This window comes from Erpetoichthys calabaricus, chromosome 3, assembly GCF_900747795.2.
Source record: "Erpetoichthys calabaricus chromosome 3, fErpCal1.3, whole genome shotgun sequence".
Classification (NCBI taxonomy): Eukaryota; Metazoa; Chordata; class Cladistia; order Polypteriformes; family Polypteridae; genus Erpetoichthys; species Erpetoichthys calabaricus.
Genome location: NC_041396.2, coordinates 11,124,026 through 11,149,256, shown reverse-complemented (window position 1 = coordinate 11,149,256; position 25,231 = coordinate 11,124,026). Strand labels below are relative to the sequence as shown.

At 40.8% G+C, this 25,231-nt stretch overlaps 1 protein-coding gene across 3 annotated transcripts in view; it reads right to left on the bottom strand.

Moving 5' to 3' along the window:
- Positions 1–25,231, bottom strand: part of snx17 (sorting nexin 17) — a 186,716-nt gene that overhangs the window by 161,153 nt on the left and 332 nt on the right. For all 3 annotated transcript variants that reach the window (XM_028796362.2, XM_028796364.2, XM_028796363.2), the window contains exon 1: positions 25,193–25,231. This exon is cut by the window's right edge. In XM_028796362.2, the coding sequence (XP_028652195.2) occupies positions 25,193–25,231 (39 nt within the window). The remainder of the gene's footprint in view (positions 1–25,192) is intronic.

The window sequence follows — 25,231 nt, the reverse complement described above, 5'->3', positions numbered from 1 at the left end:
CCCAAATGACAGCCCAAGTAATGGCAAACCAGATGGGGCAGCGCTTTTTTTCTGCCGAAAGCTGGTGTATTTATATTGGTAAAGCGTGACTACAATTCTAAATAAACTGCCAAAAACGTCCCCACCAAAGCACACCCACACCTCAAAAGCAGACTTCATCCATTCGGCCACTCTGCGACTAATGAAATCAGCAGAAACCATTAGAGTTTGGACTAATCAGACGAAAAAAAAGACAGACTGCCACTGGTCTGATGTCCCCTGCCTGCATTTCCTGGCTCGAGCAAGTCTCCTCATTTATCTCCTTCAGTAATGGTTTATTTGCAGACTGGCAGTCTCGTCTGAAAATGCGATGGTTTTTGCAGTAAGGGGCAGGTAACTAAATTTCAGAGGCCGTGAACTCTTATAAACTTATCCTCTGTGGTCACTCTTGGTTTTACGTTTATTCCTTTGCAGTTTCCCAGGACAGCCAGTTCAACGAAGCATTTGATGGTTTTTATGTCTGCATGTTGAGAGACTTTCAAAGTTCTTGAAAATTTTCTAGATTCAGTGACCTTCCTATCTTAAGACTAAAATTACCAAAGCCTAAGAAAAAACTTGTAAATCCAGCCTACCTTAAATCCGCTCACACCTCTCCATTCAGCGTCTTCTGTCTTGTAACTGTGTTGATAATCCCAAGCAGCAAGCAGCCTGCTATACCCTCATCCCACTGCATCAGAAATGATAAAAACCTTTCCCAGCTCAAGCCTTGTTTATCAGGGTGTCAGGTACCTAGAGCTGTATAGGCTAAAAAAATCTCATTATTTAGAACACATGCATTTCATGTGTGTTGCGTGTCTACAAAGATCTATGTAAGTGTAGGATTACAGGAAATGCAAGAAATGTTGAACACATACCTAAAAGAAAAACTTTTTCTATGTTTTAGTACTAACAACAAATTTTTGACATGAAGTGTATAATGTGTGAAGACTGAAGTCCAAATATCAAATAAACACTTTCACAAAAGGTACAAATATAACAGAACAAGTGCGCTTTAATTCAAGACTATAAGAAAAGAAAAAGAAATCAGGTTAGTGTGGCTTGTTGTCACCACTTCTTTGGTAGTACAGCGGTAAGAACTGCTGACTTCTATTCAAAAGGTCGCCAGTTCAAGCCTTCATGCGTTCCAAAATATATATATATATATTGTGGAAGATGACCAGGACACAGACAGGTGGACACGTTCAACTCACCCAACACACATTTATTATAATACTCCATATTTACAATAAGTGCACACGTAAGCCCAAAGTCCCCAAAAGTCCTGGCCAACACTTCTAATGCCTCACTCTTCAGGCCGCCTCCTTTCCTCCTCCATGACCTTGCCTTCCTTCATTCCCGACTCAAGCCCCTGAATGGAGGGAGGCGGCTCCTTTTATAATCACCCGGATGTGATCCAGGTGCCTCCTGACAATCTTCTGCCGGTACTCCCCAGTGTGGCAGAAGTGCCGGCTGCGCACCCAGAAACACTCCGGGTGTCCCCGATCCTCTTCCTCCCAGCACTTCCTGGTGTGGCGGAAGTGCTGAGGTCCAGGGCTCCAAAGGCATTGGGGTGCCCCCTGGCGGTGACCACGAGCCCCTACAGGGTTGAGCTTCCAAGCTCTGCACCCGTGGTCCCCATAGCCACCAGGGCGGTCACCCCCACGTGGTCTTGGGGAGGCGTAAGCCCTCCTCCGGGGTGTCCCAGCTGGTTTTTTCCTCCGAATTCTACACACAACACCCCATAATGACAACGTGAAAAAAGTTTACTTGAGGTTTTTGCAAATTTATTAAAAATAAACAAATTGAGAAAGCACATGTACATAAGTATTCACAGCCTTTGCCATGAAGCTCAAAATTGAGCTCAGGTGCATCCTGTTTCCCCTGATCATCCTTGAGATGTTTCTGCAGCTTCACTGGAGTCCACCTGTGGTAAATTCAGTTGACTGGACATGATTTGGAAAGGCACACACCTGTCTATATATATAAGGTCCCACAGTTGACAGTTCATGTCAGAGCACAAACCAAGCATGAAGTCAAAGAAATTATCTGTAGACCTCCGAGACAGGATTGTCTCGAGGCACAAATCTGCGTAAGGTTACAGAAAAAATTCTGCTGCTTTGAAGGTCCCAATGAGTATAGTGACCTCCATGATCTACAAGTGGAAGAAGTTTGAAACCACCAGGACTCCTAGAGCTGGCTGGCCATCTAAACTGAGCAATCGGAAGAGAAGGGCCTTAGTCAGGGAGGTGACCAAGAACCCAATGATCACTCTGTCAGAGCTCCAGAGGTCCTCTGTGGAGAGAGGAGAACCTTCCAGAAGGACAAGCATCTCTGCAGTAATCCACCAATCAGGCCTGTATGGTAGAGTGGCCAGACGGAAGCCACTCCTTAGTAAAAGGCACATGGCAGCCCGCATGGAGTTTGCCAAAAGGCAGCTGAAGGACTCTCAGACCATGAGAAAGAAAATTCTCTGGTCTGATGTCACAAAGATTGAACTCTTTGGTGTGAATGCCAGACATCACGTTTGGAGGAAACCAGGCACCGCTCATCACCAGGCCAATACCATCCCTACAGTGAAGCATGGTGGTGGCAGCATCATGCTGTGGGGATGTTTTTCAGCGGCAGGAACTGAGAGACTAGTCAGGATAAAGGGAAAGATGACTGCAGCAATGTATAGAGACATCCTGGATGAAAACCTGCTCCAGAGCGCTCTTGACCTCAGACTGGGGCGACGGTTCATCTTTCAGCAGGACAATGACCCTAAGCACACAGCCAAGATATCAAAAGAGTGGCTTCAGGACAACTCTGTGAATGTCCTTGAGTGGCCCAGCCAGAGGCCAGACTTGAATCCGATTGAACATCTCTGGAAAGATCTTAAAATGGCTGTGCACCGACGCTTCCCATCCAACCTGATGGAGCTTGAGAGGTGCTGCAAAGAGGAATGGGCGAAACTGGCCAAGGATCGGTGTGCCAAGCTTGTGGCATCATATTCAAAAAGACTTGAGGCTGTAATTGCTGCCAAAGGTGCATCGACAAAGTATTGAGCAAAGGCTGTGAATACTTATGTACATGGGATTTCTCCGTTTTTTAATAAATTTGCAAAAACCTCAAGTAAACTTTTTTCATATTGTCATTATGGGGTGTTGTGTGTAGAATTCTGAGGAAAAAATGAATTTAATCCATTTTGGAATAAGGCTGTAACATATTATATGTATTATATAAATAAATAAATAAAATAAATAAATAAATAAATAAATGAATGAATGAAGCACTAACAACTGACAACTGAAATGAGTTAATGCAAATTCATCACTCAAATGCAGCCCAACAAATCTAGCTGCTGAATGGCACAAAGCCAAATGAAAATCTGATTAAAAAGCAAGACCATGCAAGCCGTAGCTCTCCCGGTGCCTGATATAAATTCACTGCACACTGCACAACAGCCATCAAATGAGCATCAGAAAGGAGTGCTTCCTGAGTGAAAAATAATTTATTGTAGCACAGAACAGCTGCAGCCACCTCATTTACATTGTATTACAGGCTCTCAGGAGGACTCTGTAGAAAGATCAGTTCCACGAGATTGAACTAAAACCCTCAGGATTTCTCACATCACTGCATACAGCAGGGGTCTCAAACTCCGCTCCTGGACAGCAGCAATGGTTGCAGGTTTTCATTCTTAGCAATTTGTTAAGCTGCCAATTCGTGCTGTAAATGAAGCATGTAATTCAATTAGACCAATTGTCAGTTCAATGCTTTATTGACAGCACCTGTTTAAGGCGTCTGTGAAACATTAGGAATACATCTATCCACCTGTCTTCTTGAGTAGATTCATCCATTGAAGGGGATTCTAAGACTATAGCAGAATTAAGATTGGACTGCAATTAGGACACCAGTCCATCAGACAGCACGTTCAGTCGACCTAAACTTAAACAAGACAGGCTAATTTATTATCACCACCTAGTCTGTCACTCATGTTTTGGGAAAAAGGGAGGGGAACAAATGCAGAAAACCTCATAGAAAATCCAAATGGACTGTTGGGGGGGGGGGGGGTTGGTGAAACCTCCACATTCTCTTCAAAAGGGACACTGCATGCTTTGAAAACTGAAGCTTAAGCCAAGAAGCAGAACCGCTAACCACTGTGACACCGTGCTTCTCGTATTTTACAGTCATCTGACAGTCAACGTTTTAAAATTTCCGTAAACCTGCGAGGTGAAACAAGACAAATAAAATCTATGTGACCTTTAATCTAGTAATGCTTAACTCCCTGTGCCGTACATTTAAAATTTGACTTTATACACAAAATCTACGACTGTTTCACTTGTACTACATAACTTTAAACCATGCCAGTTTCTTAAATGTACTGCAACACTAAAGAAATCCCTCCCAGAAGCACAGCTTGTACATTACAGATCATGTGGGGGCACTTGAAGATGCACATGGTCTTTCACAACTAGCCAGACATATGCAGAACTGCATGTAGGCTCACCTTAAGGTTAAGTAAAGTCAAGGCACACATTTACAAGCAGAGCTTACTCCAGCTTTAGTCTTTCCATTACAAATCTATCCTCAAAGTGTAACTACATAAAAAGACTAAAGCACTTAAATAACTGCACAATTCATTTTTCAGAAATTTCAAAAGCAACAGAGAATAAAACAAACCTATGAAACAATCTAAAGGCTGAAAAATTCCAGTTTAAATAACATCACTAACATTATGCCAACATGACTGTTTTTATAATTGCATTTATTTATTTATTTATTTATTTATTTTTAAGAGCAGTAATAAGAATCTGACAAAGCACAACAGGAGACGGTGACGTTTGCCATTAGATTCTTCCAAGTCACCCCCTACTTACAACCATTTTCAAACAAGACCACGGTCATCTAACCTCAGTCGTGTAAATATTTTTGTCAGACACACTTCCTGTGCTCTCAGCTCTTATAAAATTTTTGTCCTGATAACATTTATACGTTCTAGATGACACGTCAACGGCTAAGCAAAGAAGAAAGAGCATAAGCAAACATTTGAAAAAGTCGTTTTATTTATTAGAGAGAAACGATATTCACTCACAGGCAGTTATATGTTGCAATTCCAAACACGGAATCAAAACTCAATGCGATCTTGAAGAAAAAGTTAATTCCAAATATTGTTTTTTTCTAAATGGGGGCACGGTGGCGCAGTGGTAGCACTGCTGCCTCTCAGTTAGGAGACCTGGGTACGCTTCCTGGGTCCTCCCTGCGTGGAGTTTGCATGTTCTCCCAGTGTCTGCGTGGGTTTCCTCCGGGCGCTCCGGTATCCTCCCACAGTCCAAAGACATGCAGGTTAGGTAGACTGGTGATTCTAAATTGGCTCTAGTGTGTGCTTGGTGTGTTTGTGTGTGTCCTACGGTGGGTTGGCACCCTGCCCGGGATTGATTCCTGCCTTGTGCCATGTGTTGGCTGGGATTGGCTCCAGCAGACCCCCGTGACCCTGTGTTCGGATACAGCGGGTTGGAAAATGGATGGATGGATGAATGTTTTTTCTAAAGTTTTACAGTAAAAGTGAAAATAATGCATGTGTGACAATTCCCATGAAAATAACAAACAATCTCTTTAAATTGTATATCCGGTTAACCAAACTCTGGGGTGGGCAAGCGAAGTGAGCAGGGGGCGGAGCCCCCTAGTTGGGCTATCTACACGTGTGACACACATTTATATGTCTATTACACCTTTTAAAAATAAACATAACTTGATGCAAGGGTAAAACCTGTCGCATTAGATTACAGCATCAATTAGCAAGAGGTAAACGTGATCGATACGTTGTCGCAGGTGCTGTGTGTGCTCTCGGACATTCAGCACAATGAGGACTGTGTAGGAGTGAATGTAAGCTTAAAAGAAGTGGCAGCTATATTCATGAAAACGTTAACTGCAAAAATATGCATTTGAAGTAATTGCGGTGTCACACACTGTTAAAACGACTGCTGTTAAGAGAGACGATAACAAACAGCCGCCACAGGAGATACGGATTTCAGTACTCAACACACCAGAATCAACAAATCTGCCTATCGACACCAGTAGATGCACAGATGAAGCTGCACAACATCCACCTACTGACTGCAAGTCTAAACAAGTAACTAAAGAAATTTAACATTACTGTGTAAATGGAAATGCAAACATCCCATGACAAAAATGGCTACAGTATTTTAACATTTCATATATCCTGTCATAGAAGGCGGGGTCCTTGCCCTGCAGGGATGCCTCAGCCTTGGAAGGGCCTGGGAAGAAAGTGTGGACAGAGCATCACCTCCCCTAGAACACTAGATGGCAGTGGTACCTCGGACTCCCACAGGGCTGCATGGGAATTGGAGATTGTTACAGCCATGTTGGGATCCGGGGGCAATGCTAGGGGGTATTATAACTATTCCTGAGCCCGTGTGGGGGCGGTTCTTCCACCACACCCAGAAGTGCTGCCAGAAGTAGGTCAACGAACACCAGGAGCACTTCCGGGTGACTTATATAAGGGACCAGCAGACACTATTCCAAAAGCCAGAGTCAGGAGGAGGGAAAGACAAAGCTTGCTGGGCGGAGTGGAGGAGAAAGAAAATAGAGACTGTATTGTGCCTGTGGGAAACGAGGAAGGCGTTTCCCACGAGGTGAAGAAAATAAAACCATTTGTGCTTTATCAGTGTTCCTTCTTTGGGTTAAGCGCTGGTATAGCGCCATCCTTTGTCACACTGGCATAGTCGGCTGGATTCCTGAGACGACACAGCCATGCGAAGCAAGTGTGCACCCATGGCAGCGCAGACATGAGCGCACACGCAGCTGGGATGGAGAGAAGAAAGGCCAGATGGGCTCCAAAAACAACGGGCAGACCCACGAAAAGTGGGGGGGGGGGGAATAGAAAGCCTTAAAACTTTCCCAATACATTTACATTCATTTGCTTAGCAGACTCTTATCCAAAGCAACTAATAAAAGGAGATCAGCAAAATTGGGTAACATTAATCTATGGCAGGGGTCTCCAACTCCGATTTTTGAGCACTACCATGGCTACAGGTTTTTATTGTAACCCTTTTCTTAATTAGTGACCAGTATTTGCTGCTAATTAACTTTTTTTGCCTTCATTTTAATCGATTTGCTCAGACTCCTTGTTTCTTTTATTCTTAAATTAGCAGCCAAACAATAATGAGACACAGTACAAGCCAACATATAACCGGCACCCTGCGGCAATCATACAAACACCCGAAGAGAAAGAAAGCTGAATGTCTCAGTAATCAGGTCCACAAAACGTTTTGACAGTGCTCTTAAAAAAAAAAAAAATCAACCATTCTGGAAATGTCTGCTGTGGCAGAACGAGAGCATCAACAAGACATGGATTTAAATAATGGCTTAAATTAACAAGAAGAATTGTCTTCTAAGGAAGAAATGGTTGGAGTGAAACTGGTTAAGACTTTTTGGTACAGACTTAGCTGATCTGTTGACTCACTTCACATCTTATTTCCGTTTGAATTACTTGAGATTTTTATAAAGCACCAATCAAAAGACAATCTCCAAAAATAAATAAATAAATAAACAAACAATTAAAATGAAGGGATAAGAAGTCAATTAACAGCAGAAATTGGTCACTATTTTAAAAAAAAAGATTAAAATGAAAACATGCAAGACTCCAAGACTGGAGTCTGAGACCCCTGGTCTAGGGTCTATTTTGAATAAGGCCAGGTTACAAAAGTTGTTCATCATGAAGCTAGCATAACAAAAAATTATCAGTTAACAATGTGACCAATATCCACCTAGAAAAAAAACAATAATTAACAATTTGACAGATTTTTCACTGAACAGTTGGGTTTTCAAATCGCTTCTTAGGCCAGGTTTATACTTCACGTGACACAACGCATGCTGCAGCGGACGCTCCTGCTACGCAAGCGTTTTACTGTTTATACTTGTGCGCGTGTACTTTACGTAAATCTGGAAGAATCCACCGGGTGGCAGTGAGAGACATTATCATGGTGAGAACACGTTTGGCTACTCTGTGTTGTGAATTGCCTGGAACAGCCATTAAATTTCGATGACACCTTACCGCAATATCTCTGAAAAGGATGTTTAATGATTAAATCCATCAATCCAGGGATGTGTCCATTCCAGCAAGCATTGGGCTCGAGGCAAAAACAATCCCTAGACGGGGCATCAGCTCATCGCAAGGTGAATACAATCACTCACATACAATGGCGTCATGTTAGCATCACCAAATCTGCACATCTTTGGAAGGAAACCGGAGCCCACTGTGGAAACCCAGCAGGAAAAACATGTAAACTCCAGGCAGGGAATACCAGCGATGTGACTCCCTGCGAGACAGCAGCACTGCCGCTCCGCCACCGTGTCACCCGCATGTGTGTAATTATTAACAGCATTCATTGTTTAAATGAAATTAACGATTTATCTGTAAATGTAACATACATACTTTAATGTAGTGGTTCTCAATCTGTGGGGCGGGCCCCCTGCGAAGTAACAAAAAGGGAGGTGCGAAAATGTGAAAAAAAGAAAAAAAAGAAAACAAGAATCGAAAATATGAAAAATACATCTATTGAAACCAAAACAAATTAACTTAAAATACATTCTGATACTAGAAAAATAAATATAGAGAGTTAGATAAATGTCGATAAAAGTAGGTATAATAAAATATGCATCTATGATATATCAATTAAAAAAGAACAAATTGGTATTAGATAGATCGATAGATACTTTATTAATCCCAAGGGGAAATTCACAATTAGTGGGCTCCTTTCAAAAAAACCTTAGGGGGGCGCGATTAAAACTGTTATGAAAACTCGGGTCACAAATACTTAAAAGGTTGAGAAACACTGCTTTAATGCATTTCATCATCAAAGTGATATCAGGTATAAAATGTAAGGATTCTAAATGTGCAGAGAGCTGGAATATCATAAATTTAATGTGTTCTGTGTGGTGACCTATTGCGGTTTGCCGCTGCTGTCAGGTCAGGAGGAAGATTACGTAAAAAAGGTACCCAAAAAATTATAAATATTTAACTATTCAAATTAAGCTTGGGCGGCATGGTGGTGCACTGAGTAGTGCTGCTGCTTCGCAGTCAGGAGACCCGGGTCCTCCCTGCGTGGAGTTTGCATGTTCTCCCCGTGTCTGCGTGGGTTTCCTCTGGGTGCTCTAGTTTCCTCCCACAGTCCAAAGACATGCAGGTTAGGTGCATTGGTGATTCTAAATTGTTCCTAGTGTGTGCGTGCGGACGCCCTGCCCGGTGTTTGTTTCCTGCCTTGCGCCCTGTGTTGACTGGGATTGGCTCCAGCAGATCCCCACCCCCACCGGCTGGATAATGGATATTGGATGGATAATGGATGGATGGATTAAGCTTTGAATGTCACATTAAAATAACCAAACACAAAAACAACTTGAACTGCCCTTCATTAACCCTTTATATTGGTCAGAGCAATCTTTTGGCAGAACCCTGGGATGAAGCAACATTTCATTTTTCCTTTCTCGTTTTGCTCAAAGGTGAAAGTTTGCTTTGTACGGGTGTTTAGATTTCTGTGTAACAACTGTTTTCCTTTCCCCTGAGTACAGAAAAAAAAAAATAATTAAAACATATTGGCAAGAACTTTCAACATTTAGAAAAAGTGCAGGCAGCCATAGCAGTGCTAGAAAGTTCCTCTATCACTTGTGCATTTCAGAGCAGACACCCAAATTGTAAAGGCTATTAAACCCCCACCCCACTCCCCACTCAAAAAAAATAGACAAGAGAAGTCTCTCATTTAATTCAAAAGAGGACATTGATTCCTCTGGATTAGCATTTATGTGACACATCCTGATCACCTGCCAAGGAAAAATGAAACCACTCATTAAGGAATTAAAGATTAAAGAATCCTTCCTCCACCTTAAATGCAGAGCGACAGCTCTGTTTCAGTCACCATTAGGTGGCTGTGCCAGGTCAGCACTCCAAAATTAGCAGCTAGAGATTTTTAAATGACAATCAATAGTTAAATAACACATTTGCAAAACCTCTCTGTGCACAGGTTATTTTATAAAGTGATCCATAACATAGAGTAAAGTCGAGATGTCCTCATAGTTAAAACAACAGGACTATTCTCATACTGAACATAACAGCCAAAAATAATTGAGGTCAAAAAAAAGAGAAGGAAAAAAAAAAAAAAGTCCATGATGCACACTGTCATCCTGGGCAATCTACTAGTTTCAGCACAAAGTCTCCATTGTAAAAAGTGAAGATGAGGAAACTAACACACTTCGGCATCGTATCAACTTCAAAAAGGAAGGTTGGAAAAGAACACAGATGAGCCTTTGAAAATATAACACAGTAGCTTTCCCTGTGGTGTGAAATTTTAACCACAATCAAACAGTCACAACCAAGGTCTACAGAGGGGAGTCGTTTCCAACCCAGCAGGAAATCCAGACTTCTGTAACACAAATTCAGCATGGTCCTGAATGCTTGTTAAAACTGCCCAGCATTTTATTAATTACTGCACAACTGCAACAAGAGCAACCTGCAATAGTTGATGAAGTTTTAATAGTTGATGAAGAATTACACAAATTAATAGTCTTTCAGATCTGAACAGTACCCCAGTACCACATATTCAAGCCCTGTCCATTTCAAGTAATAAAAAGTAAAGGTCAACTTTCCTAGAAACTCACCCTAAAATATTCACACAAATACAGGGGACCCTCGACTTTGACAGAAAGGCTTATTTTTACCACTAGTGCCCGTTTCATTGAACCAGACCTTCCTTTATGTCAGTTGTCTTTAGTTTCCAATTATGAAGTGACTTAAAAACAGGGTTAAAAAAAAAAAATACCTCATTGGTCTATTGTGGAGTTCACGGTGCAGTCCCTGCGGACACTGAATTTCCATCCATCCATCCATTTTCCAACCCGCTGAATCCGAACACAGGGTCGCGGGACACTGAATTTCCAATAATTTTATTCTTTTTTTAACTGGGGTTAGAGCTTTCAGAAGTGCAAAAAAAACAAAAAGCTACTTTTGTCTGAGGAAGTCGTTCACATTTCTTGAAGATAGAGACAGACAGATAGACAGATAGATACTTTATTAATCCCAAGGGGAAATTCACAACAAAAAAAATAGAAAAAAAATCCATGCCCACGTTGTAAAAGTAAGTGTGCCCAGGGAATGAATCCACATAAAATAAAGCGATAGGAGTGATCAATAAAAAAAGAGAAAAATAAAAGTAGAAAAATGAAGTCGTACACGGAGCTGCTGAAAAGGCTGCCACTCTCGGCGGCGCCCGAATCATGAAGAGTCATGAATAGTCATTTTTTAAAGCCACATCACATTACACTACTTTTCAATTGTAGCCTTCACTTACATAATCTCACTGAGTGAGAAGCAGTGACGGTGGCGCTCCCCTGTGAAGCCCTTGGGATATGTCCAGTGACTCAATCCATCTAGTCCACGACTCGCTTTGACAAAAATCAAATACATTTAATTTTGTCTTTGGTCATAGGTATGGTCTCTATGTCCGCAGGAGAGAAGACAACCAATGAACACTCATCAGGAAGTACAAATCATATACAGACGACCCCCGAAATTCACGGGGGTTACGTTCCTAGAGCACCCGCAAATTGTGAAATACCCCGAATTTTGGATGTGGTAAAAAAAAAAAAAAATGCCTATTTTTATAGTTTAAACCCTAAATATGCTCCCAAAACACTTTAATTTCATTTCAAACTCAGCTGTATCTTTACTTCTTAAAATGTTAATGTTTTACTGTTTAATAACTTATAGACTACATTTTATTTTTTTCCCTTGCACTCAGTGAGTGAAGCCACTGGGTAATCAGCTAGTTAAAAAATAAATAAATAAAAGCCATCTACTATATAATAAAACACTAAGGTCTGTGTGTCTAGTCCCTCTGAGAAATCTCACTGGTCAGTTTGGCTTTGGTGACGCAAAGGAAGAGGAAGGAGGAGGAGTACTAAAGGCATATGAGGCACACAGAGAGTCGCCTTAAAAGACGGCGGGTACAAAACTGGACAGATGGTGGGAAAGGCACCTCGAAAATAATGACAAGTCTGAGAAGCAGGCTTTATGGGAATGTGCTCTAGACAAAGAGTGCCGGTTAAGAGACATTCACACACAGAAACACAGAGGAATGGTGCTGATGGTACACACAGAACAAGAGCGTGAATAATTCAAAAATATTTGCTATTACCTGTGGCTAGAAAATGAAGAATAAGGCCAAGTAAAGGACTGTCCAGGCTTATGATAAGTTGTTTGGGTTGGAGGTACAGCTTTCCTCACATACATGGTGTGTCTGTGGTCATATTGGTAATAGTTTGACCTTGATCAGTCAGTTTCTCTTGTTGCTTTCATGGAGTGAACACGGCCACCCCGCCCTTGTTTATGTGCCTAAGCTTTTCATGGGATGATGGTGTACCAGGAGCCGAAAACCTTGTATGTTCGTCAGAATCATGGTACAGATTTGCTCGATTGTTGTTGTTGGTAGTGGATGTAGACAGGTGTCTCATACCTACTTCATATTTAACACTTCTCCAACCATTTTTGAACTTTTTAATTCATTTGTGAACAGCCCACCAATGTAATTCACACTTTCCATATTGTGCAGAAAATGTTCTATGGATTTTGACACCTGGTTTACCTTCAGCCCATACAAGGCGAATCACTGTTTGCTACTTTTCTTTGTTGCAATAATCAAGTGACCTCTGAAAGGAGATGTCAGTTGTTGTTGTTGTTGTTAATAAAGCATCTCTTATAATTTGAAGGCTTGGTGGTTGCTTTCATTCCAAAAGTGTATAGATTCCTTTCCTAAGACTCCATAAAATGTGCTGCAAACCAGAGTGCATTTATATACCACATTCCTCAACATTTCTTCTCACATATTTATAAATTGACAACTTATGAAAAACACAGCAAATGGCAGCATTTGTCTTATAAATTATTTACCAACTTTTATAATCTGAGCTTAGTTATATTTAAAAAAAAAAAAAAAAAAAGACGACAACTAACAGAGTTGTGAGTGGGCGAAACCCAAGCAAAAAATTGTGGGGAAGGGAATAATGTGAAAACAAAAGAATCTTTCTGAACCTCATGGTGAAATAAAACCCACATTATTAGAAATTTTTGAGAACGGCAAAATGAAAAGTAAGAAGTGAATAATAAGACGACAAGCTTGTATAACAGCACAGATGGACTCCAAATGAATAAACTGGTTTCAAAAGAAAACTTATGGCTACTGCCTGCCGCTATTCAAGGTGAGGACAAGCCTACCAACTGCAATCAAATGGTGGATGGTGTTGCCCTGAGTAATTGATGCTATTGTTCATGTATGTAATGATCCTTCCAGGTCCAACTGCCCACGTCCATGCACATAACATCTAGCTTTCCTATCCCATCTGCTATTCTATTATTTTCCATGCTTTAGATAGCTAGATATGAAAGGCACTACAGGTAGTCCCTGGGTTACAGACATCCGACCTACGACTTATGAACGGGGCCGCAGCTGTGACGCATACGCCTCAGTAACTGCCGCTCCGTTATCTTGGCCTGGGGACGATGCAAGTGGTCGCTGGACGGACGCTGGAGGGGGGAGATTTCGCTGCTCACCCAGTGTAGTGTCCCTCGGGATGCTCCCAGCAGCAAGCGGTGAACCGTGGTCCAAAGTCACCAGGGGCCACAGCTATCACTTGTGTGAAGGATGGAGGCTTGATGGGGTGGTTCGCTGCCCATCCACCACACGGCTGCAGCTACTGCTCCTGACTGGACACAGGCTAGATGGAGCGGAGGGCATCACACACGGCTGCCCTGTTCGTTTTCGGTAGGCGGCTAGTAATGCTGCAAGCGGTGACCCAGTTGTGGCTGAACGGAGGCCATCGAGGGTGAACGGGGCGGAGCGGGGTAGCACTGTAGTGTGCATCGGGTGGCTGCCTGTTCAATGGGGGCGGTGGTGGGCGATTCACTACCCGCCTTTGGCCGCACCGTGTTCGTTCTCGGTGGGCGGATGCTGCAGGCAGCATATTGTAGTAGAGGTGACTGCGAGGTGGGCTGGTGATGAACTCCCCCTCGCCACCCCCATTCATTCTCAATACCAAGCCTGTTGTACCGTTACGCACATAACAGGAAGTTGTCTCTTGTCAGTACATCAGACATGTTGACGACAGGTCCCATCCTGCTGTGATAGCGTGTACAGTGCTGTGCAGAAGAGCTCATCTTAACCTTTTGTCTTCACCCTTCACAAATGTCTCTGAAACACAAATCTGATGCAAGTGCTGGTGATACAGTAAAGAAGAGAAAAACCTATCACCATGGAAAATAAAGTAGAAATAATAAAAGGTCAGAGAGAGGTGAAACTCCATCATTCATTGGCAGAGCACTTGGTTACAGTCATCCAAAAATAGCATTTATTAAAATAATGTACCTGTTCAGACTTACATACAAATTCAACTTAAGTACAAACCTACAGTCCCTATCTCGTACGTATAGAAATAGATAGATGGATTGATAGAGATAAATACACACACTATGGTCTAAACCAGGGGTGTCAAACTTTGGTCCTGGGGGGGGGCCGCAGTGGCTGCAGGTTTTCATTCTAACCATCTTCTTAATTAGCAGCAAAAACAGCCCACTATTTCTTTTGCCTTAATTAACTTTAATTAACAGGCCCCTTAGTCATTTCTTTTTCCTTAATTAGCAGCCAAACAACAATGAGACACAAAACAAGCTACCACGTGACCAGCTCACCTGTGCCCATCACACAGTATCTGAAAATAAAGAAAGGTGATGGTCTCAGTAAGGCTGAGCTCTCAGGTCCCTAAAACATTTTGACAGTGTTCTTAGAAAAAACAGAAAATCAACAGTTTTGGAAATGTCTACTGTGGCAGAATGAGAGCAGCAACAAGCCATGGAATGAAATAATGAGTTTAATTAACAGCAAGAACTGAATATAAATACTTAGTAACTTACCTAGATAACAATCTTAACTGAAGTACAAATATAAAAATATTATTTTCTAAATGCAACCAGCGCTTATTTCTCCTCCATAAACTCAAACTATTTAAAGTAGACAAGGACCTCATGTTGTCCTTTTATCACAGTCTGATCCAGTCTGTGATCACTTTCACTTTCATTGCCTGGTTTAATAGTCTGACAAACCAAAACTCAAAAAAGCTCCAGCAGATTACGAAGTAGGCAGCTAAAGTTATTGGGGCTGATGTAGATGATTTGACTAGTGTGTGTCAGAGGGCAATGCTAAAGAAACTGGAAATCATCTCAGCTGATGACAGACGTCCATTACATGCAGAACTAAACTTCAGTAAATCAGGAAGGAGAGTCACTTTGAAAACAAATCGCTCTAGAAACTCCTTTCTTCCTAGTGCCATATGACTTTTCAATGTAATATCGGAGATAATGATTAAGGTTTTGATATATACTGTATCCTGTAACCTTTATTTTTTTTGTGTGTAAATATGTATTATCTAACTGCCTTACCTTAACCTTTCTTGTCTCTGTTTTATTTCATTCTGTCTGTTATTAGATGCAACTGAGAAGGCAAATTTCATGTTTTCTTGTGTAAACATGACTAAATAAAGAAACCTTACACCTTAAAGAATCGGCTTCTCATTAAGAAAGTGGTTGGAATTTGAAGCCCCAACTTTGCTGGTCAACTGTTGGCTTGTTTCACATCTCATTTCTATTTGGCTGTCATTCAGAGCACTGAATCCTTAAAAACAGGGCTATTAAAATGATGGGAAAAGAACTTCATTAGCAGTGAAAACTGGTCTCAGATTAGGAAAAGGGTTCGAATGAAAACCTGCAGCCACTGCAGCTCACCAGGCCCGGAGTTCAACACCCGTGGTCTAAACAAACACCAGAATGACAAAAAAAAAAAAGGAAGAAAATGGTCTAACTTGGCAGTCACAGTGAGGCATTATACACACTTGCTCCTTCATACCAACAGCAGTAACATTAGAGTTTGACACACTTTGCTGACATCAAAATTATTATTAAATTATTACTAATGTCAATTATTATTCCTTAAAAAACAGTTGTACTCCTACTATGACTTACTGTAATCCCACTTATGTGCCAAGGCTCTGGCTGCTCTCAAGCACAGTTCTGGGAGACCCCCTATGGCTTCACATCACAATCAGTGAACCATTTTTACCATTAATTGATCTCAATGTTTAATTAGCCATCCTTTTTTATTTCTTGTCTAATATTGTACACAGAAAAATATATAAATTTCTTAACAAGTTCAACGAAAATCAAGAAATGTGTGTACTTTTTGTGTCATTTTCTTTTTACTTGACTTTCCTGTGTGGTTTGGTCTTTTAATTGTACCCCAATATTACTGTATGAGTCAAATCTCTTAAGTTAATGTTAAGGGTAAATTTATCGAAGTTTTGAATTAATCTGAATAGAACTAGGGGGCTCTTCCCCCTGCTCGCCAACCCCCGTGCAAGTCCTACGCACTAGTCATTTCCTGGATCTGCCACTTGAGACGAATCGTGCTGTGCTTTTGGATAAAACGCAAATATCTCGGATATTTCGAAACTATATCGATGACAATTTGTCACATGTTTATTATATATGCGGGCATGATCTTTCAGAATCATATAGAAATCCAAGAAAACTTCTTTGTACATGTTTTTCAGATAAATTTTCTGTAAAGTGCGGTCCCAAGCCCGGATAAATGGGGAGGGTTACGTCAGGAAGGGCATCCGGTGTGAAATTTTGCTAAATCAATATGCAGACAGGATGATCTGCTGTGGCAACACCTAACGGGAGCAGCCGAAAGAAGAAGATTGGCTGTAGGATCGTTTAACTCTTTCGGTTCTATGTTGCATCGCTTCTCTGTGATCCTAAATATAAGCCTGACTGAATTGTGGTTTCTTTGAAATTAAACTTGTAGTAGCTCTGTCATGTCATCTATGTCCATTAATTCGATCTCTTTTCGCTGTTCCATTATTTCACCGAGTAATAATTTCCGTGTGTTAGCGCTAATGTGATCTTTACTATCAGTTTTTTGAGACTTTCGAATTTTAGTACTTTCATAATCTCTAACCTCTTGAACCCCTTTACGACATTCTACTTTGTCTTCTACTCTGTCTTTTCTTCTTCTGCTGTTTCGTCTTTTATTTCCACCTCTACTTGGACCTATTAGGTTTTCAATTCATCCCTTGGCACAAAGTCTCATCTCACGGAAAGTGAAATTATGGCTCTGAAAAAGTCATCTCAAAAATTTTTTTATATAATAGAGAGAGATGTAGCTTCCACATAGATAATGGAAGATTGTTTTACTTCCACAAGCTAATAGGTTAATAGAAAAGCCTCAATGTTCCACTATATTTCTGTATTCAGATAACAGAATGATCTCAGACTGAAGTCAAACAGCCAGAAAGAAACTGGAACTATTAGACAGAAAGGCATAAAGGGCATGTAGATTTCTGCCCGTATGTACATGACTGTTTGTACAGTACTAGTGTGTGCGTGTGATAACATTTGGTTACTTAACAAATGTACCTAGACACTTAAGCCTCAACAGAACGTCATAGACAAGAAGTTTTATTCTTTTTTGTGTGTGCATTACCAAGCTTTCTTCTATATTTTTGCGTGAAGTGTTTGCTTTGAATGTCACTAAATATTGGCCGGTGGATTTTTTGACCTCTCACCCCATTCCAAAGAGTCATACTAACTGCTGGAAGGCTTTTCTGGTAGCTGCATTTTTAACTTTTTAGAAATCCTTGACAAGCTCAGCTACACTGACACTTAATGACAAGCATTGACAGTACACACCACTGCAAAAGCAAGGAGCAGCTATTTTATGTGCTACCCATGAGTGTGCTGATTAGTAAACAATGGCATAAAATAAAAAAAAAAAAAAACATAAAACTAAAGAGAATAAAATGTTTCAAAGCAAAAAATGAATTTGTTTGCCTCTAAACCACACACACACACACACACACACACATACAATTACTGCTTCATTCAGTATACAATCAGCATAACCATTTTGTAATTTTTGGATTAATACAAACTGGGAAGCAATACCTGGCTTAATTAACATAGGAGTCCAATTAAAAGATGACACGGTTTGGGATGAAGGCCTGCAGCCTCAGTGTACTAATGCGTGTTAACAAGACAGTAGCTAGTATTATTCTCCCATGAATCCATCATCCTTGCTTCAAAGTCCTTGTGGGCATGGAGTTTGCATGATATCCCTGTGTCTGTGTGGATTTTTCTTCCAAAGAAGACATGTTACTTCTTCCTACTTCCCCTTCCTACTCTCCCGCTGTCCAGCACTCACACTGTGCTTAAATTTCTGGACCCGGACACGCTGTCGTCATGACCATGTGACTTTGTGTAAAGCCAAAACGAGTTCTGAACACAGAGTGACAGCACACGCATGTCAAAATGATTTTACTTATTTTGTGTTTGTTCTGGAATCATATAGGGCAGGATAACACTTTACAATCTTATAAATTTACTGAGTGTACAGTGCAGCATTTTGCTGTTAAACGTGCTGCAGGTGCAAAAAGACTTTTACAGTGACAAATAATGTTTGGTAAGAAATGCTGCAAATTCCTCCCCTACTACAATTCATGTTAATGTGTAAGGTGAGAATAAAAACTTGATTTTTAGCTCAAAAGATATTGAACGAAATAAAAATTGCACTCTCTTGACTTGATGCATCATTGACGTCATCTCTGTTTTCCATGCTCGGGTACACTTAGCAATCAAACTGTTCCCAAATACTACTCAAGCATGCTTGGGCCCACCTCTTCTAAGCGGGTTAGGGCACAGTACAGTTGGCCCGGCACGGAGCGATCACACTAGTCAAACAAACTAGACTTTGCGAGCAAATGTGCTCAGGCATGGAATTAATTGCCAGTGCGAGTACACCCTTAGTTTAATTTGTGGTCCTAATTTGGCTTAATAATAATAATTCTTTACATTTATATAGCGCTTTTCTCACTACTCAAAGCGCTCAGCAATTGCAGGTTAAGGGCCTTGCTCAAGGGCTCAACAGAGCAGAGTCCCTATTGGCATTTACAGGATTCGAACCGGCAACCTTCCGATTGCCAGTTACTGTGGGTGTGTAGTTGAATTTGCCAGGGTTGTTTCCATCCCTACAACCAGTTCTTTTAAGATAATCTCTGCCAACCCCCAAGTTGGATTATGCAGACTTGCGACAGTATGTGTATGCATTTTATTAATCTACTAGGGAACTCTGCCCCCTGCTCGCTTCACTCGCCAACCCCGGCGTGCACTGTGCGACAGCCATTTTGCATCTCTGCCACTCTCGTTGTGTACAGGGGGGCTGAAAGCACCCCAAGGAGATGCGGTTGCTTCTCCGAAACCCCCTCTTAAACTGTGATACAATAGGAAACAAACAGTTTTTTTTTTTTTTTTTTACTTCCCCTTTGCTCGATCAGCTGCTGCAGAGATGCCACGTGATCTGCATCTCGCACGGTACTTCAAACATTTAAAAGTCTGTACAGCAGCTGTCCTTTTGTCTCACTGCCTTGTCTCTCTTCTCCCCCAGACATCCTCTGCTCCTGTTGGGGGTCCCACTCCAGAGGCACACCCCTATGAAGGGCAAGATTTTCTATTCTTTTAATTGAGAAACGTCCCCTCTGACTACACACGGAGCTCAATTCACTCCTGAAAGAGACTTGTTTGAACTGTTTGAATGATGTTTCTGTCTCTAAAATCTCCTGTGTTTCTGTGCAACTCTGCGACCCAAGTGTGACAGCGTATGTGGATTTCACTTTCACCAAACAACAAATCTTAATTCTCGCGGATACGCCTCTTCATTGGGAAGAAACGCTATTTTCCCCTGAGTGCAACATGAATCAGATGATCTACAAGTCTCTGACTTAATTACATCCAAACAATATATTCGATCTCTTTTTCGCTGTTCTGTTATTTCACCGAGTAATAATTTCCGTTAGTAAAGATTGGATTAGCGCAAACAATCATTTGAGACTTTCGAATTATCTTTCTTCCATTATCTCTAACCTGCTCTGCATGTGTATTGCAGCAACGTTTTGAATTCTTTACGACGTTCTAATTTGTCATGTACTCTTTCTTTTATTTCCAGCCTCGAGCATGGTTAAATCTCTTGGCACAAAGTCACATCTCGCAGAACATGAAAGTGTCTTTCTGAGAAAGTCACGTCTCGTCTTATCCCTAGATTTTTTTATATAATAGAGAGAAAACTCTTACATTAACAACTCATTGTGTGGTATGTGATGGACCATTTTCACAGTGGCACAGTAGTTAGAGATGCCCCTTCTCACTTCCAGAAGACCAAGTTGTAATTTTGTCTCCGTAGAGTCTGCAAATTTTCCTTCATTTGGCTGTAAAGTTTTTGTTGTTGGTATACCAGCCTTCCACCAGACACACGTTAGTTAGGAATTCTTTATTTGCCCTGTATGGGTCTGGGCATAACCGTGTGCAGAGATGATCCTTTGCTTAAATCTGATGCTGCCATAATGAGTCTGGTTTCCCTGTGAACCTAATATTAGGTGAAGTGTTTTAATTAATGGGTGAACATTGGTTTTATTTTACCAGCTATACAGAAAGTTAAAATAATGCATACAAAAATAGATTTTACTATTTCTTTACACATAACCACTTTGCCACTTACTGAAAAGCATAGTCACATTTTTTGGTTTTAATCATACACCACGCAGTTTCTTATTTTTATAGTTTTATACAGACCAGACCAATTTGGCTCCCTGTGTCTTACAGAATAGAATATAAAATCCTACTAATAACTTACAAAGCCTTAAATAACCTCGCGCCAAATTACATCAGTGACCTTTTCCATCACTAAGTGCCTGCCCGCCCACTAAGGTCCTCTGATTCTGGCAATCTTGTTGTGCCCCTCACTAATCTACACTCCATGGGTGACAGGGCCTTCAGCTGTATAGCGCCCAGACTCTGGAATGACCTACCAAAATTAATCAGGTCAGCTGACTCCATGAATTCTTTTTAAAAACAACTCAAAACTCATCTGTTCAGGAAGGCTTTTAGCTCTACTTGACTTTATTACCCTTCTCTCAGTTTACTTCTCTGTCAAGATGCTAATGTAACCTGTGTGTGTGTGCGAGAACATCAATTATGTTGTCTGTTTCTTTTTTTTTTTTTTCAGAATTCATTGTCTTAATCTTCTTTATTTATTTATCTGGTTTGTACAATGCTATATACTGTATATGCTGCCGTTCTTTATTATATTCTGTAAGTGCCTTGAGCATGGGAAAGGTGCTATATAAATAAAATGTATTATTTATTATTATTTTCCCCCTTATACTGTTCCTATTTTACCAAATATTGTCCAATTTATTGTCACGTTTTACCACAGACGTAAACTTCTTTTTCTACAGATCATCTTACTACAAAGTTACTGCAAAGATTATTACTTTTAGTGACAGACTTCAGGGCAGCTCTGTGGCACACTGGTTAGCACTACTGTCTCATGGACTTGGTGTCCTGGGTTTGAATATCACACCTGTTGTACAAGTGGTTTTCTCCCACATCCCTAATGCCACACCAGTTAGGTTAAATGGAGATTCCAATTTGGCCTGGTTTGCAGGTAGGTCTGCACGGAAGTGGCCACTGTGATGGACTCTACACCTATTCAGGGCAATCCACTGCAAACCCTGAATCAGAGCAAGCCAAGTCTGAGAATGTGACAACTGACTTCACAGATTTTTAAGGCTAACTAAATGCTTTTCTGAATCAATCTATCTACAGTATATAAGCCAAATACCACTGACTCACTCATCGCGAAATCACCTGAACCATGCGGACTTGGGACATGAAATTTGAAATGTAGGTTACCCTTGGCCCATAGGTGCTCGCCAAGAAACGGTTTTAAAAAATTTCATGGTCCAAGCGTGTTCTGTCTGTATGTCTGTCCGCTTTTCTTGAGAGAATTACTTAACGGATTTAGATCTGGTCATTTCCTATAATTTGCTTGAACTTTCCAGTTGATTTTGCGACTTCTCTCATCATGCAAAGTACCGTAGTTCGCTTGCGGTATCGATGTATTAACGCAAATCCAACAGTGCAGCTGTGGGCCGAGAGCAGGAGGGCGGGGCCTTCCTCATTAACTTGCCAGCCTCTGTTCAAGTTGGTCTACGTCTCGCCACGTGTTGGAGCGCACCTTATATCCGCTTAGCTAGCGGTACCTGTTTGTTCAGCAGACATTGTCATCTACAGATTGTTAAGGAGTAACATATGACATTTTTGAGAGAGAGAGAGAGATATCAGAGCTTTGTGTTTTAGTGGGTAGATGCTGAATGGCAGAGATATCAAGGCCATGTGCTTTTCTCCTCACGCGGGTAACACTCTCCTGTCAGAGCTGAACACGATCACAAATAGTGCCAACGTCTATCGATTTTTAAAGTTTGTCCGGTTTCATTACTATGTGGGCGCAGCCACGGGGTACAGCTAGTACAATATATTTAATAATTGTCGTGATTTAACCTTGCCTTGCACCCATTTTGCTTTGATAGGCATCGGTTTCCCCACAACACTGCCCCAGATTTTACATATCCCATATTATTTAATATCTTGTTACATGCTCTCTGCTACTTGACTATATATATACACACACACACCATTATAGTTTTATATTTTTCATGTCTTATCATATGCAAGCATTACTTTATTAGTTGGCTCTAGCAAACGCCCTATTATGGCAAATTTTGCAGTAAACTGCATTTTATTACTGCTGTTTTACTACATGAAACTATTGCTTTCACATGCGTTAATAAATACCAGATTCACTCATACAGTGCATTTTTTTGTTTTATATACACTACAAATGGTACTGCACCTCACTCTCCAAAGAGGATCAGAAAATGTACATCTACATACCACCCTTTCCACAATATTCCTTCATTTTTTTTTATTATTTTCATAATCTACTGCAGAGCGTGCTTCTTTTGTTTGGCAACAACTGACTGGCTTTCTATTCTATACTGTATACCAAGCAATTTAGTGATTTACCTCTCTAATTATCATTTTATTGCAATTTAACTTTATCTGTTTGCCTCAAACTCCAGCATACCCGAGGTCTGTGTGAAGATTGCCAATTCTCCTGGTGCTTCTACAGATGTCTGGCCAGGTACATCTGGTTTTCTCTCACATCTCAGAGGTGGACAGGTGAATTTGACTGAAGGCTCGTGTGTGTGTGTGTGTGTGTGTGTGTGTGTGTGTGTGTGTACACACTTGTGTGCATACGCATGTTGAGCTCACCTGCGATGCAGAGGTGCCCAATGCACGGCTGGTTTCTGCACTGAAGCCCATGCTATCAAGAAAAGAGCCATGAATGTGATTAATAAAGTCAGAAAAAAATGGATGGCTGGGGAACTCAAAACAAACTAGAGAAGGACAGGCCATTCGGCCCAACACAGCTCGCCAGTGCTATCCACTTAATGCTTCTAAAATAACAAAGTCAAATATGGACACCACTGTTACCGGTCAGGGTTTAATGCATATCCCTCTTCTTCCGTTGTCTTATTGTAAAACAAGCACAAACTGCTTTATTTTCCCTGCTACATACACTTTAAGAATTTACATCATTATTTATCATTTTACTGCAAGGTTAATTCATCTGTATGCTTCAAATTCCAGCATAGTCAAGGTATGTGTGAAGTTTGCTCATTCTACTTGGTGCTTGTATGGGTGTCTGGCCAGGTCCTCCTGTTTTTCTTCCACATCCCAAGGACTGGAAGGTGGACTTGACCAAAGACTCCAAATTTACGAGTACTGTATGTGTAAGCATATTGACCTTGCATATGATGCAGTGATGCCCAGGATATCAAATTAAAAAAAAAAAAAAAAATGTATGGACAAGTATATTTCTTAACATCACGGTTACCCGTCAGAATTTACTGCATATCCCACTTGGATAATGATTTATTTCCATGCACCTTCAAAAGAACTTCCTTAATATCAAAAGTACTATTCTTAACATCACCATTACCTGTCAGAAATTACTGCGTATCCCACTTCTTCCATTTTACATGTTTTACTGTACACTACTGTATTCTCCACGCTTTACCAAATTTGCAATTTCATGTCAAAATGTTTTACTACACACTTTCCAGTGTATCCTTTTATCTATTTCTCATCTGTAGGTTCACTATGTAACACTTACTTTCCAATATTCTGATTTATCATGTCATATTTCTATTCATCATTTTTCAGTATTTACAGCACAGTCCATTAAAATTACACACTTTTACTATGAAGTCTTTTATGAGGATATGACATGCAAGCTTTACTGTATTACAAATGATTTATTTCCATGCACCACCACATCTTTACAACCTTCAAAAGTACTATCTTAATATCAAAAGTACTATTCTTAACATCCCAGTTACATGTCAGAAATTACTGCATATTCTACGTCTTCCATTTTGCATGGTTTACTGTACACTAATTTATTCTCCGTGCTTTACCAAATACTAAATTTGCAATTTCACGTCAAATGTTTTACTACATACCTTCCAGTGTATCCTTTTATCTCATTTTTATCTGTAGGTTCACAATGCAACACTTACTTTCCTATATTCTGATTTATCATGTCTTATATTCCTATTCATCATTTTTCAGTATTTACATTATGCACTATTACTATGAAGCCTTTTATGATGATAATACATGCAAGCTTTACTGTATTACAAATGATTTATTTCCATGCACCACCACATCTTTACAACCTTCAAAAGTACTATGCACCTTCACATGACGTATGTTAAATTGCGCTTATACGCCAATGTTTAACTTGCCCTTCGTAAAGTTTCTATGTTTTAGCTCACATATCTTCCGATTTATTATTTTGCAAGTGTCCGTCGACAGTCCATTTGCCATTGTTTCACGCTTTACACCCTTCGTTCGACTACATGTCCTGCTTTTATCATTGCTCTAATGTGGAAGTGACGGGCCTGTTTTCCTAGTATTTGGCTCAACCGATCACTCTGTGCTGAAATATTTCGATTCTACTTCTTCGCTTTGTTAAAATATGCCCAGCACCTTGACATGCACACTGGCAGCGCGGCCCCTCAGACGACAACACTGACAAGCCCGTACTTTGAGCCGCAGCCGGCGCCCACGGTCTAGTGCCACAACCCCGACTCACTGACAGCCTTGCCCGGTGTTACTCACCACATACGAGGATCCGTTCTCGCCGCAACGGACTTCGGT